Source organism: Australozyma saopauloensis, chromosome 6 (genome assembly GCF_035610405.1).
Source record: "Australozyma saopauloensis chromosome 6, complete sequence".
Lineage (NCBI taxonomy): Eukaryota > Fungi > Ascomycota > Pichiomycetes > Serinales > Metschnikowiaceae > Australozyma > Australozyma saopauloensis.
The window spans coordinates 441,420-454,900 of NC_086136.1; the positions used below are offsets into that span (position 1 = coordinate 441,420).

General features: G+C 49.1%; 7 protein-coding genes across 7 annotated transcripts; 2 read left to right on the forward strand and 5 right to left on the reverse strand.

Annotated features, from left to right (window-relative positions):
• Positions 1-54: 54 nt before the first annotated feature.
• PUMCH_004775 (uncharacterized protein) lies at positions 55-1,722 on the reverse strand (the record flags this gene model as incomplete). The annotated part of the gene is made up of 1 exon (XM_063023696.1): positions 55-1,722. The coding sequence occupies one exon, from the start codon at positions 1,720-1,722 to the stop codon at positions 55-57; it is 1,668 nt and encodes a 555-aa protein (XP_062879766.1).
• Positions 1,723-2,950: 1,228 nt separating this feature from the next.
• PUMCH_004776 (uncharacterized protein) lies at positions 2,951-4,546 on the reverse strand (the record flags this gene model as incomplete). Its single annotated transcript, XM_063023697.1, has 1 exon — positions 2,951-4,546. One exon carries the CDS (start codon positions 4,544-4,546, stop codon positions 2,951-2,953), a length of 1,596 nt encoding a protein of 531 aa, XP_062879767.1.
• A 2,129-nt stretch (positions 4,547-6,675) lies between these two features.
• PUMCH_004777 (uncharacterized protein) lies at positions 6,676-7,170 on the forward strand (the record flags this gene model as incomplete). Its single annotated transcript, XM_063023698.1, has 1 exon — positions 6,676-7,170. The coding sequence occupies one exon, from the start codon at positions 6,676-6,678 to the stop codon at positions 7,168-7,170; it is 495 nt and encodes a 164-aa protein (XP_062879768.1).
• Positions 7,171-7,845: 675 nt separating this feature from the next.
• On the forward strand, positions 7,846-8,418 carry PUMCH_004778 (uncharacterized protein; the record flags this gene model as incomplete). The annotated part of the gene is made up of 1 exon (XM_063023699.1): positions 7,846-8,418. One exon carries the CDS (start codon positions 7,846-7,848, stop codon positions 8,416-8,418), a length of 573 nt encoding a protein of 190 aa, XP_062879769.1.
• A 24-nt stretch (positions 8,419-8,442) lies between these two features.
• Positions 8,443-9,333, reverse strand: PUMCH_004779 (uncharacterized protein; the record flags this gene model as incomplete). Its single annotated transcript, XM_063023700.1, has 1 exon — positions 8,443-9,333. The coding sequence occupies one exon, from the start codon at positions 9,331-9,333 to the stop codon at positions 8,443-8,445; it is 891 nt and encodes a 296-aa protein (XP_062879770.1).
• Positions 9,334-9,520: 187 nt separating this feature from the next.
• PUMCH_004780 (uncharacterized protein) lies at positions 9,521-10,666 on the reverse strand (the record flags this gene model as incomplete). Its single annotated transcript, XM_063023701.1, has 1 exon — positions 9,521-10,666. One exon carries the CDS (start codon positions 10,664-10,666, stop codon positions 9,521-9,523), a length of 1,146 nt encoding a protein of 381 aa, XP_062879771.1.
• A 446-nt stretch (positions 10,667-11,112) lies between these two features.
• On the reverse strand, positions 11,113-13,026 carry PUMCH_004781 (uncharacterized protein; the record flags this gene model as incomplete). The annotated part of the gene is made up of 1 exon (XM_063023702.1): positions 11,113-13,026. One exon carries the CDS (start codon positions 13,024-13,026, stop codon positions 11,113-11,115), a length of 1,914 nt encoding a protein of 637 aa, XP_062879772.1.
• Between the last annotated feature and the right edge of the window lie 455 nt (positions 13,027-13,481).

A 13,481-nucleotide genomic window follows, 5' to 3' on the forward strand; every position in this document is an offset into this window, starting at 1 on the left:
TCGCATTTCCAATATCAATTAAAGAATCCGTGGGTCATATCCCATTATATACATCTAGTCCTCCAGGTCCCAGTTGCCTTGTCTTCTCTGCTGAGGAACCTGTGGTCCACCGGCTCTCTTGGCCATAATGATCTGGTCAATAGACAAAATTGTAGTGGCGGCCTCGGTGGCCAAGTTAATAGCAGACTGTTTGGTAGATAAGAGATCGTAAATGCCTGGTCCTGTGACCTCGACCAAACAGTTGTCCAGCTCGCCGTCAACATCGACACCCATGGTCAACCCCAGACCCTCTTGGTCGGCGTGGGCGGAGTACAAGGAACTCAAGACTTCGGTGGAGTCCAAGCCCGATGTTTCGGCCAATACTCTTGGAACAACCTCGAAAGCCTTAGCGTAGCTCTTAATGGCAAGAGACATCAAACCAGGCGTTTTCTCTCCGTATTGAGTGATCAACTTCACGAGCTCGATTTCCACAGCACCTGCGCCGGGTAAAAGACGGTTGTCCTTGACCAAGCCCTTGATGGCGTTTATACCATCGTCGACTGCTCTCTCTATGTCGTCCATGTTGTTCTGTGTAGCGCCTCTAATGACGATGGTGGAAGTTCTTGAAATGGAGTCCTCGCTCTGTCTGAAGATGCACACGCGGTCACCACCGATCTCCTTGGTCTCAATGATATCAATGGAGCCAACCTCCTCTGGCATAGGGGCACCAAGACGGGGCAAAGGCGTAGCACCGCAGACTTGGCAGATACGGCGGATGTCGAACTTGGAGGGGACCTTCAACACGAGAATGTGGTACTTGTTGAAGTAGTGGAGGGCCAACTCGCCGATGTTGGAGCCCGCCACAACCACGCGCACGCCGGAGTCGCTGATCTCGCGGCACATGTCGTCCAACTGCTGCTCCTCGCCCTTGGTGAAGTCCAACATTTCCTTGGCGTTGTGGAGCAACACCGTGCCCTTGGTTTCCGTGGTGGAGATGTCGATGGGGCATGTGAACACCACCACCTTTGATTTCTCGCGGACGTGCTTGACGTGTCCCTCCGGTTCACGGGGGAAAACCATGCCCTTGACGACCTCGGATCCGGACAAAGACAGACCCATAATCTTGACTACACGCACATTGTCGATGTTGAAGGCCTGAGGCTTCTTAGGGTTGAGGATCAATTTGACAGCGTCCACCACCAATCTCAGAATAGTGTCCTCCAAGCCATACTGCTTGGCGGCAATCACCGGCCGGATCACCTTCATGAGCTCCGCGGTGTCCACGATGTTGTCTACAGCCTCTACAACCAACGACTCCAACTTCTCGCCCAAAAACTTACATGCCATGGTGTACCCCTGGATGATTTCCGGCACACTCAACCCGGTTGTGAGCAACTTCTCACTGATGTTTAAAAGCTCGCCGGCCAAGATGAGCACCAAGTTGGTGTTGTCGCCCATCTCAAACTCCTGCTGCTTCAGCGCCATGATCAACATCTTCACGGCGGGGTGCACGATGTCCAACTCGTTGAGAATCGTGGCCGCGTCGTTCGTCACAAACGTGCGGTCGTGTTTGTTGACCAAAATCTTGTTTCTTCCACTTGGACCCATCGAGGTGACCACCACGGACGAGATTTCGCGCACCGCCTCGATGTTGCGGATGGTGGCGCCATCTGCGGCGGAGTACGACAGGTAGCCCTGTTTGAAGAGGCCTGCGTTGGGGGCCGAGGGTAATTTTAGGGACATTAGGGGTGGTGGAGTAGGCGGTGGAGTTGAGTGAAATTTGGGGTGGGAGGTGCTGGTCACGTGACGGGACGGAGGGACCGTATTTAGGGGAGTTTCCACTGTTTTTTGGAGTTTTTTTGGGATTTTTTGGAGTTTTTGTCTATTGTTTTGGTTATTTGATTTTTCTGGTTTCTTTATCTTTTCAGTTGGTGTATTGGTATTGGTGTTGTTGGTGGTATTGGTGGGAGTATTGGTGTAGCCAAATGTTATTTGATTTGTCGCTGTAAATGTGAAATTAGAATTTCTTTCAATTTTTCACATTTCAATTTTTGATTGGAGACGTTTTTTGTTCTTTAGGATCTCGCGCCACGTAAACCCGGAACTGATTGGTGTCGTGAATAGCATTTTTAAACGTAACATAGTAGCCTTGAATGTAGAAAGATTTTGGCCATTATAGTATCGTCCGGCAATTTGCTCTTAGTTTATCCGTGTTGGCCCTATGTTTCAGTTACATCCCCTATCCTCTTGGTTGTGTCTGAGCGCTTCCATCTCTACTCTTGACCAACACTGCACCCTCTTTACTCTTTTGGGAATCACAAAAACGTCCATTGATATTTCAAAGCTTTTCAATTCAAAAAGTTTTAGATTTGTGGTAAGTGAAGTGAGATCGTATCTATTGAGCTCACACAAACTTCACTCTATGCTCAACAAATGCAAAAATCTAAAATTGAAATGCGAAAAGCACTTGGCCCAAATTTATAAATTGCGCAACTGACGTTCCTTCTGTCGCATGATAGCGCCGACTCAATACTTTACCTTTGCTCTACATCATCTACAACTCAGACATACACATTATCATTTGATTGTTTCCTTGCGCCCAATTCGGATGGGACAGGTCATAGTAAAGTAAACGCAAATTGATGTGTACTGAAAATACAGTCGGCGAGCCTTTGATTTGAGGTCTCACTCTTGAAAGTGTTCTATAAAAAGCACACATGTGCCTGAAGAAAAGAGTACCAGATATGGATTGTAATCTCTTGAACCAGAATTAAGTTTTGAAAGCATTGATCGTGGCTGTCTTTCACAGCGAATTGGTGCCAAAGGTATGTCCCTCGTACAGGTATTGACACCCTTATGTAAAGACCTGATTCGAGATCTAAGCTCATAAGGAGATGAGAGAAATTCCCGCCACTTTTCCCAAACGGCGAACTTATGATGTAGCGACAAAGTAAGGTCATATGGTCATGGATTAACTTGAAATAGCAGAGGTATCCGCAGAAAAATCCAGAATTGGGTTGTCTATGTATTGACGCAAGGAGTCAAGTACGCCTTCCTCACCATTGAAATGGCGCCGCAATGCCGTGTTGTACATGTCAAATAGACTACTGTATCTGTCGAGTAGAGCCTCCTTCTCTTTTACCTGTTTCTCTACCTTGTTCATGTTGTCCTGCAACTGTTGTTGAGCGTGCTTCTTTCTCTGGCGACATTTGGATGCAGCCACTCTATTTCTCTCGAGCAAGCGCTCCTTTTTCCATGCCGCAGTTCCAGGAATTGGGCCGTTGTTGGGGTTGAAAATGACTTCGTTGTTGTAAATCAACGAGTAGTTACCAGGCGGAACACCAGCCACGCCACTATTCTCGGAAGCGGGAGTGGCGCGTGAGGCGTCCAATCCTAAGTGGGCGCTGCCAGGGGCCAGGTTTGTCAGCAGCTGTGGCTGCGACGAGTATTCGGGTTTTGGGGCGTCTAAGGCCGAGGAAACTATCTGAGCCTGCTCATTAAGGTCGTTGAACCCCATCGGGTTGTCCTGGCGAGAAGCGCCAACGGGCATCACCGATCTGGTGTTCCGTGCAAAGCGTGTGGCGGTGTCGTCTTGCACGGCTGCTGGAGGAGGTGCAACTGGCGTGTTTGGCGAATGGGGTCTGATTTGGCGACTGTGTTCGTAGAACTCTTCCATGGAGTCTTCGTCCAAGAAGAACGCTTCGTGGTTGACGATTTGGCCAATCTGACCGTTAGAAATAGAGATACGGCGGCGTCTGTTTGGCCCGGATCCATCGCCAAAGGGGAGGAGCATGGTCGAGTCGAAAAGTGGAGGGTTGGTCATCGGGTAGGAGTTCCCGTAGAACGGATTCAGAAACAGCGGGTTGTTGTGGCTCTGACTACCGTTGGACACGTTGTTGCCGTTGTTGGAGGCATGCGATGCGTTCGAGCTGTTCGAGCTGTTGAACTGCATCTTGGATCTATCATTGTTGTCCATAGCACCATTGTCGGTGCGGTCAAGCGGCCCGTGGTGGGAGCCGTTGGCGAAGCCCATGGACACATTCAGAACGCCGCCGTTGACGGCAACACCACGAACAGGAGCCACATTCTGGACATTCTGCATTCCCGACACGTTTTGCACGTTTTGCACGTTTTGCACCTGTCCATTGTTCTGGACGGGCATGTTCTGGAGTGCACCATTCGGAGCCTGCCCATTCATATACTGCCCGCTATACATGGGTCTCTGTAGCAGCTGCATCTGCACTGCGGAGGCGTTGCTCATGGTGTTCAACAGGTTACTGCTAAGGTTTCGATCCGTGAGATGAGAATTACTAAGCGACAAGTTCATCGCCGTAGAACTAGGATCATCGTGGAGAGACGTCTGATACTGATGATTACGGTACGCGGACGACATGGTCGGATGCACAGAGCCCCCATGGCTCGCGCCCGCAAGCGCCAGGTTCATCGATTCTTGCAGTGTCATCACCGAACCCAAGTTCTGTGAGTTCAATTGTCCGGGCGGAAGCCCATTCCGGTGGAGTTGCGAGCCCTGCGCCGGGTTGTGCATGTTGCTGTTGATATTGTTCATGTGGCAGGGGTGCTGGTGGCCAGGGCGGACTCAGTCAAAAGCGATCTTGGAAGAAGAAAGAAGAAGGCTCTTTTTACTGATGGACTAGCTATTGGGGGTCCCGGTATGGATGGTGAAGTGCGGACCTGCACACAGGAGGGGTTTCGCAGTTTCTCAAAGTAGTGCCCGCATGGAAATTACCACAGACAGTATAGGAATGACAGAGGCTACTAATTGGAAGGGATGGCTTGGTATTTTGGAGGATGTTTGAATGAACTTGGCTTTTTTGAGCTTTCGTTTTATTAAACTCAAATTTGTCTTTCTTGTTTCGCCTCTCGTTTCTATCCATCTTACAGTCTTAACTGACCCACGTCCTCATCACAGTCCCGACACATTGTTCCATCGGAGATGAACATCTCCTTTGGGATGGGATGGCTTCGTCCTGTGCATGACCCAGTCCAATGGACAAAATAAGGTTACCTTGGGCACAGAACCGCCCAGCCGAGGCATTGCAGAAAGAAAATTTTTCCGAGGATTTGCAGCCGGCAATGATGGTTGCTCTCTTTTGGCGTGGAGCTTTTTTTCTTGCTTTATCGCTTTGGTCCGGACTCAGCCCCGTGCGTTGCAACCACAGATGGCAAATCGTTCCAATGCACGTGCCCGCCGGAGATAATATGCATGTTCCCCATCGGGCCTCATCTCCTGCTGCCTCTGGAGCATCGCGCTAGCCGCGGTGCAGGTCTCAGCAAGCTCCGGTCGGCTAAACAGGCCAACGTTGAAGGAGCCATTGAGATTTTACATCGATGTTACAATTCTGCTGTATTTGTGGCTTCTTCGGACTGCATTGTGCCACGGTGGAAGGGTGACAGCGCAACGTCATTGGATGGATATGTCGGTGTTTGGGGATGACTGGTATTGGCGTTGCGAGTATCACAACTGAGACATTGTGAGCCCCAGTATCGTCTTCCATAGAAGAAGGTGGTTTGTAGATGTGCCACGCGAACGAAACAAGGAAGGTTACTTGCTCAATTCATGGCTACATTTTCTATTTTTGTTGGTTTCCTTCTTATCTCTCTGACAGAAGTCTATTTTTCTGCTTGTGCAACCCTTTTCTCAGTGTAATTCCTTTAGCGCTTCTTCGCCCGTATTTGCAGCCCTGAGAGCACCCCTACTCTTGTTTCTCTTTCCGTTCTGTCTGCAGTGGTGCATGAGAAGAGCACTTTCATTGACAACCACGGATGGTCCTAAGTCCGGGCCTAATTGGACGCACGCAATATTGCGTTTTATCTTCTTGTTTGTGCTCTCCAAACGCTTGTCCATTGGGCAGCATCTGCTGCATGCCAAGCTAATTCGCAGGCGACAGGACGCGAGCTCATAATCAGTTTGGCTCCAGTGCATCAGTGAGAAATGAAAGCTGCGATGGATGATGAGTATTGACTATGAACAAGTAGAAAAATGCACGGTTTTTATTATTCTTCTGTTTTTTCCCTATGATGTTTTTGTTCTCGTTTTTGCTTCAATGATTTCTATATCATTTTGCTTTATTCTTCGCGCTTGATCTTCCTTGTCAATGGTAATCAATGACTGGTGATTGTTGGACCACTTCCGCTTGTTCTCATAACCATCCCAATTGGGCCATCGTATTCGTACTACGTTAATCCGACAGTGCCAATCATTCCTTTTTGAGCCATTTTGTTAGCTATTTTACACAGTCACCTGCATCTAAAGGCACCATTACTTGGTTGAGGCGTTTTTGGGCCGTGTTAGGCCTGGTTGATTAAGCACAGTTCCCTGCAACTCCGGGACACAGAATAGGAGTATTGAAGGTGATTTGAGTTTGATTTTTTTTGTATCTTATTATTTTGCTATTTTTTTCTCCGTTTATATCTTTGTATGTGTTGGTATCGATTCCTTTGATGAGATCCAGGACCGTTTGGTAGTAGATCACTTGCAATTACATGGACCCTTGTCAGCTTCTATGTAGTTGAGATATTCTGGTCTTTCAGAATTGATTTGACGTAATTTCATCAGTTTGAGTTTTTTCTCCAATTCGTTATGCTTCTCAAAATTGACAGGAGTTCCCCAGTTGTGCCAATGTCTAGACATCTAAGCATCTGATCCAGTAAACGTAGTTCAAATAAGCTCCGCTCATGCAAACGGCCTTGAATAGTTATAACAGCCTCCTTGAACAGCTCGAGAAAAGCCATTTTGACACCTTCGGCTATTCGCCGAATAATTCGTCATTGGTGTCTCTATTGGTGTCCCCCAACGCTAAGAGCCAAGCGCCATTGGCAGAAGAATACAAAATTGACGCATTGATTGAAAACCAGAGAGGCTTGAAGTTTTTTGGTGTTCCTCTCTTCAGCGGCAAGTCGCTTCTACCTGTTCTAGATCCTCCTATGTTCCAGCGTCTAAACGGCAAACGCGTGAAGCTCTCCTACGATTCTCTCGACAACTATGTTCTTCCTGATTTCGGCTGGTCCTGGTCATGGAGCTCATGGTATGTGTTGATGCTTCATGACGTAGATGAGCTGGGTTGGGCATATCTGGGGGTTTGGGGGAAGTGGTGGCACGGGAAGTATCGTTTTGGAGATTGTGTTCGCCGGCGGGTATGGGTGAGGATGCGTCAACGAGCATCATCCTAGTACTTCACTGTTCCAGATTTTATACTCTTTCTGAACTCACGCTACGTTTATGAAGCAAGGCGGACGACATCTAATCAGTGAGAAAGCAAGTCCTCGAATTCTTTTTGCGATGTGTTGTCCCATATCTTACTTAAGTGATTTAAACTCGGTCAACAACGCTACTTTTAACTCAGTCTTTCATTGTTTTGAAGGATCACCACTCGGCTCAAAATCTTGTGTCCCGAAACAAAAAGAGCAAATTCGTATTTGAATGCGTCATTGATTTTGTTTCTAAATTCAATTCGGGTTCGAATTTATAACAAAGGTTTGTGCCCTTGATTCATTGCCCAATCGTCCAGATTTATTCCTGTACACACTTTTTGCAGCCATTACTGTTATTACAACATTCATTACACACTTCTTTTCCACAATGCTGCTCAACAATCTTGCTCTAGTGCTCTTTGTGAATCGTGTAGCTTTTCAGAATGACGTCACTCCAAAAGGTACGTTTTTTTCCGGCTCACTATCCCCGATTTTCGGTAACTATCCCAAAACGGGCCTTATTAACAAACAGATGCTGTAGATGCAATATGTAGAGCTATAGAATATCAGTACAGTAGAAAAGGGACTAGTAGGCGTCGAGTTCTCAAATGCTTCGAGATCCGGTTCAAAGGACCGGGAACAGTAGTGGCCCAGATGAAGTCCGAATGTCGAGGAAGAATCGACGCAAATCGGGTACGAAATCTTACAGAATTGACAAAGGTGTTTCGGGAAAACAAATGGGTTAGCCAGCCACACGTTGCGTTGCGGCTTGTGGCCTCCGTTGAGGAGTGTCTCATTTTGGCCTACAATTGGAGAACAGAAAACGACAAACATCTCAAGGCTGCGACCGAGATCTTGTATGATGCCGCGCTTATCAGCATTGAAAGAGTGAAGAACAAAGCTGTACTTGGCGACGGATTGTTGTCAATTCTTGTGAACTTGGTGTGCATGTTTGTCGATATCAAGGAGCGGGATAGAACATACTTTGTGTTGAATAGACTTCTTGGGCTTTCTCAGAACAGAAATTTGTTCGCTTTGCTGGTAACAAAAAACCAGAGGGTGGTGTTGGTGGCAGATCTTGTTATCTTCAACATCGACTTAATCCACTGCTATTGTTGCAAACACAATCCCTCTGCGTTGCAAACGGTGCTGCGTTCTGTTCTATTCTGTTTGGGCATTTTCGCTGATTCAGAGGCTCTTGATCATTTCCACTCCCTCACTTGGTGAGTAGTTCGACTAGGAGAGAGTGCCTCACTTCACTGGGATCTTGGCCGAGCCTCTCGAAAACAAGTAGCTTGCTCCACTGGCCAACGTGGTTCCGGCGACAACCATTCCATACCAGCTGAAGATAGTGTCGAATGGAAGTGTCAGTAGCTGTTCGAGTCCTGGAAGAAGAACTAGTCCTCCAATGTAAAACATCTGGAGGGCAGTGTTGACCTTTCCGAGCGTATTTGGAAGCACAGTATGAGTGGTGACTTTCGGATCGAAATACCGCTGAACCGTTCTTGGGGCCGGAAGAGATTTGTAGCGCATGTAAAATGCCATGAAGCTCAACATCACATCTCGGCCAATGATGATGCTAGCAGCATAGAGAGGCATGCCGCCTCCAATGTACAACGCCACTGTACAAGTTGTCATCAAGAATTTATCTGCCAAGGGATCCAAGATCGACCCAAGCACCGATTTGAGATTGTAGCGACGAGCGATGTATCCGTCCACAAAGTCAGTGATACACAGGTATGTGAACAAAGAGATTGCGGCAGTGGAGTGGCCAGAAGCGATAAAGTATCCGATAAAAGGAGTCGACGCAATGCGAGTCATTGTGAGGATATTTGGCACCGTATAGATGTCCTTCAGCAAGTCTGCGAGTTTTGCAGTTTCGGAAACAGAAACAGGCTCAATTGGCTTAATTTCGGACCTAGTCTCAATTTTCACACCCCTTTGAGGAATTTCTGGCTCCTGAGGGCTATTTTTCACCGGCCCCGAGCTCTGGAACCTATAGCTTTGCCAAAACCCATTCTGGGCCAAAGAAGGCCTAGTTACCTGAGCTTTCAGCAAAATCAAAGCACGAGGCTGGCGCAGAATCCAGCGAACTGGATTGCAGATCGACCTACAGGCTGCCACATGTATTCTAAGCATCATGTGGGTTCAGTTCAGTGAGTCTAAAGAGGCATCGCTACATACAAGAGAGCTCGCACGACCGAAGCAAGAAGTTTTTGGAAGGAACTGTGGAACTGCAGTCTTTGTTTAAACAACGACACATTTGTATTCATTTTCTACAGCTAATTATTTTGGGTTGTGAGTGTCGTGGAACAGGGCCGCACCTAACCTATTTTGGCAATCCTTGCTCGCTCACAAGAGACTCAGAGGTCTCCTGAGGACCGCTTCCGATCTGGGTCAAGATAATTCTGCTCACGCCCTTGTAGGCCTCGGTGTCGAATGGAATCGACAGATCTTCAAACTGCGCAACTTGGTCGCTGACCTTTTCCCAGCCAGACACCTGGTGGAAGTACTTGTGGATCAAGCCCAAGACCTTGTTCTCGTGCTCTTGGTCGTAGTAGATGACAGCATTGGGACCGGCGTCGAAGGTGTATGCGGCGATGATCTTGCCCTCCTGCTCGTTCAAAGCATGGACCAACTTGATGATCTTCTTGGAGGTGTCGTTCAAGTAGAAGATTGGCGGATAGGAGTCCAAACACACGGCATGGAACGAGTTGGAGTCCTTCATGGTCATCTCGCCGAACGCAGCAAAGTCGCGGCTCAAAATGGCCTTCTTCATCTCCTCGAATCTCTTGGGCACCACGGTGTTGATCCGGTGCTCAAACAAGTCGGAGGTGGCCACGGTGCTCTGCATACCGGTGGTGGAAGGAGTGTCCTTCTTGTCGTCGGAAACCACCAAAATGGCAGCCTTCATCGATGGCCAGTGGCTCAACGGAGCCACCTCTACAGCCTTGGAGTCCTCGCCGTTGGTCAAGTCGCCCATTTCCCAGGCCACAAACCCGCCGAAAAGCGATCTACAAGCAGAGCCCGAGCCCTTTCTGGCGATCTTGGAGAGCTCCGACATCAGCTGCGGAAGCTGGTACAACTTGGCGATGGCCACGACCAACGCAGCGAAGCCGGCGGCAGAAGAGGCCAAACCGGCGGCAGTGGGGAAGTTGTTCTCGCTGACAATGTGGATGGGCCACTCGGAAAATTTAGGAAGCGATGCGTCTGCGGCCTCCATCTCGCGTCTTAACAGACGCAAGTCCTTAAGACAAGCGATGGTTCTGTCACCCTTGATGCCTTCTTCCTTTCCATTGAGCCACAAGTTGTCCTTCTCGAACGATGAGGAGGTGGCGGCGGTTGTGAGCGTGCGCAAGTCTTCCTGTGCCAACGTGACCGAGATGGACGAGTTGGTTGGAAGATTGAGGGTCTTGTCTCTTTTACCCCAGTACTTGAGAGTCTTGAAGTTAGCGGTTGTTCGGCCGATGCTCATCGCGTTATGAGCAATGGCCCGGAGAATTCGGATAATTCCGGAGAATTGGTACGTACGGCGATGTTCACGGGCGCGGTGGTGGATGCAGTGTAGACCGACATTGGTGGAAGCGTGGTTTATTAGTTGAGATGTGGTTCTGGAAAATGGAAAACGCGGCTGTAGTGAGCGATACGAGGAATCTGGAATCGGGGGTGAAACTGCAGAAATGAAAACAGAAATTTTTTGGATGAAAATATTGATGAGAATGGTCGTATTCTTTTTGCTTCGATTTTTCCGTTCTTCCTTCGTTTTGCCTGTTTCGCCTGTTTCTTCTGTATTGATGCTGTGATCTGTATATTCGCTTATGGCGCCTTTTTTGCAGCCAAACCATCTAATAGAGGTCTTATCAATTTTGCTTTCTTGATTTGGAATTATACACATACTTAGAAATTACATAAACTCACAGCTCATTTTCTTCTCCATCTCCACAATCTGGCCTTACAGTCTCCTGACCCAGTTGCAAAAATACCCTCCGTTCCCAGGGAGTTGAACGACACAGCAACGGAAATGACAGAGTTGCGATGACCCTGCAACATCAACAATGGAATTCCCGACTGCTGGTCCCAAAAGATCACACCACGGTCCTTGGAGCCTGACAAAATGTACTCGCTGTCTGGAGTCAGACACACACTCAAAACAAAGTCCTTGTGGCCGACGTAGGTCACCTCACAGCTGGACTTCTTGCCGTATGATTGGCCGTTGTTGCTGGCTACTGCCAGACGTGAATCGGCCTTGCCCTCCAAGTTCCACAACTTGACGGTTCTATCCAAAGAACCAGATGCAATTTGGTGGCCATTGGTGGAGAATGCGACGGAATAGACAGAATCCTGGTGACCGTTACCGGACTCGTTTCCGGAGTCCAATCTTTCTACAAGGAATCCAGTGGACGAGTCCCACACGCGCACAGTCTTGTCCAAAGAGCCAGCGGCAATAAGCTTACCATTAGGAGAAACAGCGACTGTGGTGACACCATCCTCGATCGAGAGAGTCAAGGAGCATTGAGATGATCTCAAGTCCCAAATTCTGACGGTTCTGTCTCCAGAGCCAGATACCAAACGATCGCCATCTGGGAAAAAGTCCAAGGAATAGATGTCTTGTTCGTGTCCTCTCAAGATTTTTATAATTCTTTTCGTGGATAAGTCCCAGATTCTAATCAATTTATCTTCAGCACCGGTGGCCAACAACTTTCCGTCCGGAGAGAAGCAAACCGAACGAATGTACAAGTCGCCGTTGGCGTTGGCGACAGAGCCGCTGTTGGCGTTTCCGGCAACGGCGCCGTTCTCGCCGGCGCCCTCAGAGGAGTCGCCCTCTGTCTTGGTAGCGTTGGGGTTGTTGTCGTCGATCAACTTTGCAATCAATTGTCCTGTTTTCACGTCGAAGACCTGGGTGGTTTTGTTACAGCCTGTGGCAATGAATTCACCATTCTTGGAAAATTTGACGCAGCACACGACGGAGGAGTGGTCCAAGGATTGCATCAAGTCCACATCCAATTCACGCTTGAGGGCAGGGTTGAACAACACGTAGAACTCGGGCGTCTGCTTCTTGAAGTCTGGGTTAGCCTTCATCACGTCTAAATCCGCGAGGAACGGAGGAATCTCCTTCACATGCAAGTTCTTCTCCTGAGGGTTGATCATGTACTGAGACTTGTCAATGACGCTCAAAGAGCCCTGCTCGGCGGCGCCCTTGGCAGCAGCTACAGTGTCAGAAGAAGCGACAGGCTCCACCTTAGCGACAGCAGGCGACTTCTTGGCACCCTCCAGCTTTGGCTGGTTTTGCTTGAGCACCGGTGGAGGCTGCACAATGTGGTGAGGCTGTTGAGCAGGCTGCTGCTGAGCCACTTGCGGCTGTGAGGGCTGCTGTTGCTGCTGCTGTTGTTGTTGTTGCTGTTGTTGTTGGGGCGCTTGAGGGGGCTGGATCTCAAGGGGCGCCTGGACCGCCTGCTGCTTATGCTGGGGCTGGTAGTTGTAGGAGTACTGGGCGCCATTGACCTGTTTCTGCTGGGCCTGTCTGTCTCTGCTCTCCAACTCGGTCTTCAAGCGCAAGATCTCCTCCTCGTAGGCCTCCTTGATCTTGCGGTGGGCCATTTCCAACTCGTAGACGGTCTGGCGTATCTGCTGCATCTCGGCGGTCTGCTGGCTGCATTTCATGTCGTAGTCTTCTTTGACCTTGTTGAACGTGGAGGCCTCGTTCAAGGCGTAGTCGAACTCCAGCTTGACGGCCTCCAACAATTCGTTTAGGCGCTGCTGGTGCGTCTGGTGTCTCTGCTGCTGCTGCTGCGTGGCCTGGGCCTGTTGCAGCTGGGTGTTGGCGTAAACAGACATTTGATGCTGATTGGTTGCTGGGGATGTGTTTTCCAAGGAGTGCGGGGCAAACAAACAGAGAAGTTTGGGGCGGCGTTGCAATGGTTTTTTTTCACGGGGGAGCAACGATTCGGACGGGTTTGTCTACGTCACAAGGGGCCGGGGAAATTGGGTCTGGGGGGGTGGTGGTGGTGGGAGGGATTGTCGGCGGAGGTACGGGTGGGGCGGCGCTAGGCTTCCTAATTGGGATGCGCGCGTTAGGCAGAAAGTTTCTTTTTTTGTTTCCACCGACAACGATGCTGTTCTGTACGGGGGTAGTCCGTTTATGTGCTGGAGATGTTGAGAAAAAAACACACCTGAGCAGTTGACGTTAGGCGCCCGCTCTGGCTGCAGGACGCCCTTGTTTCCTTTTTGCGAACAAACCGCCGACTATCTGCAGGTCCACGGCCGATTGCACCGCATAGATTTGGGGCCGG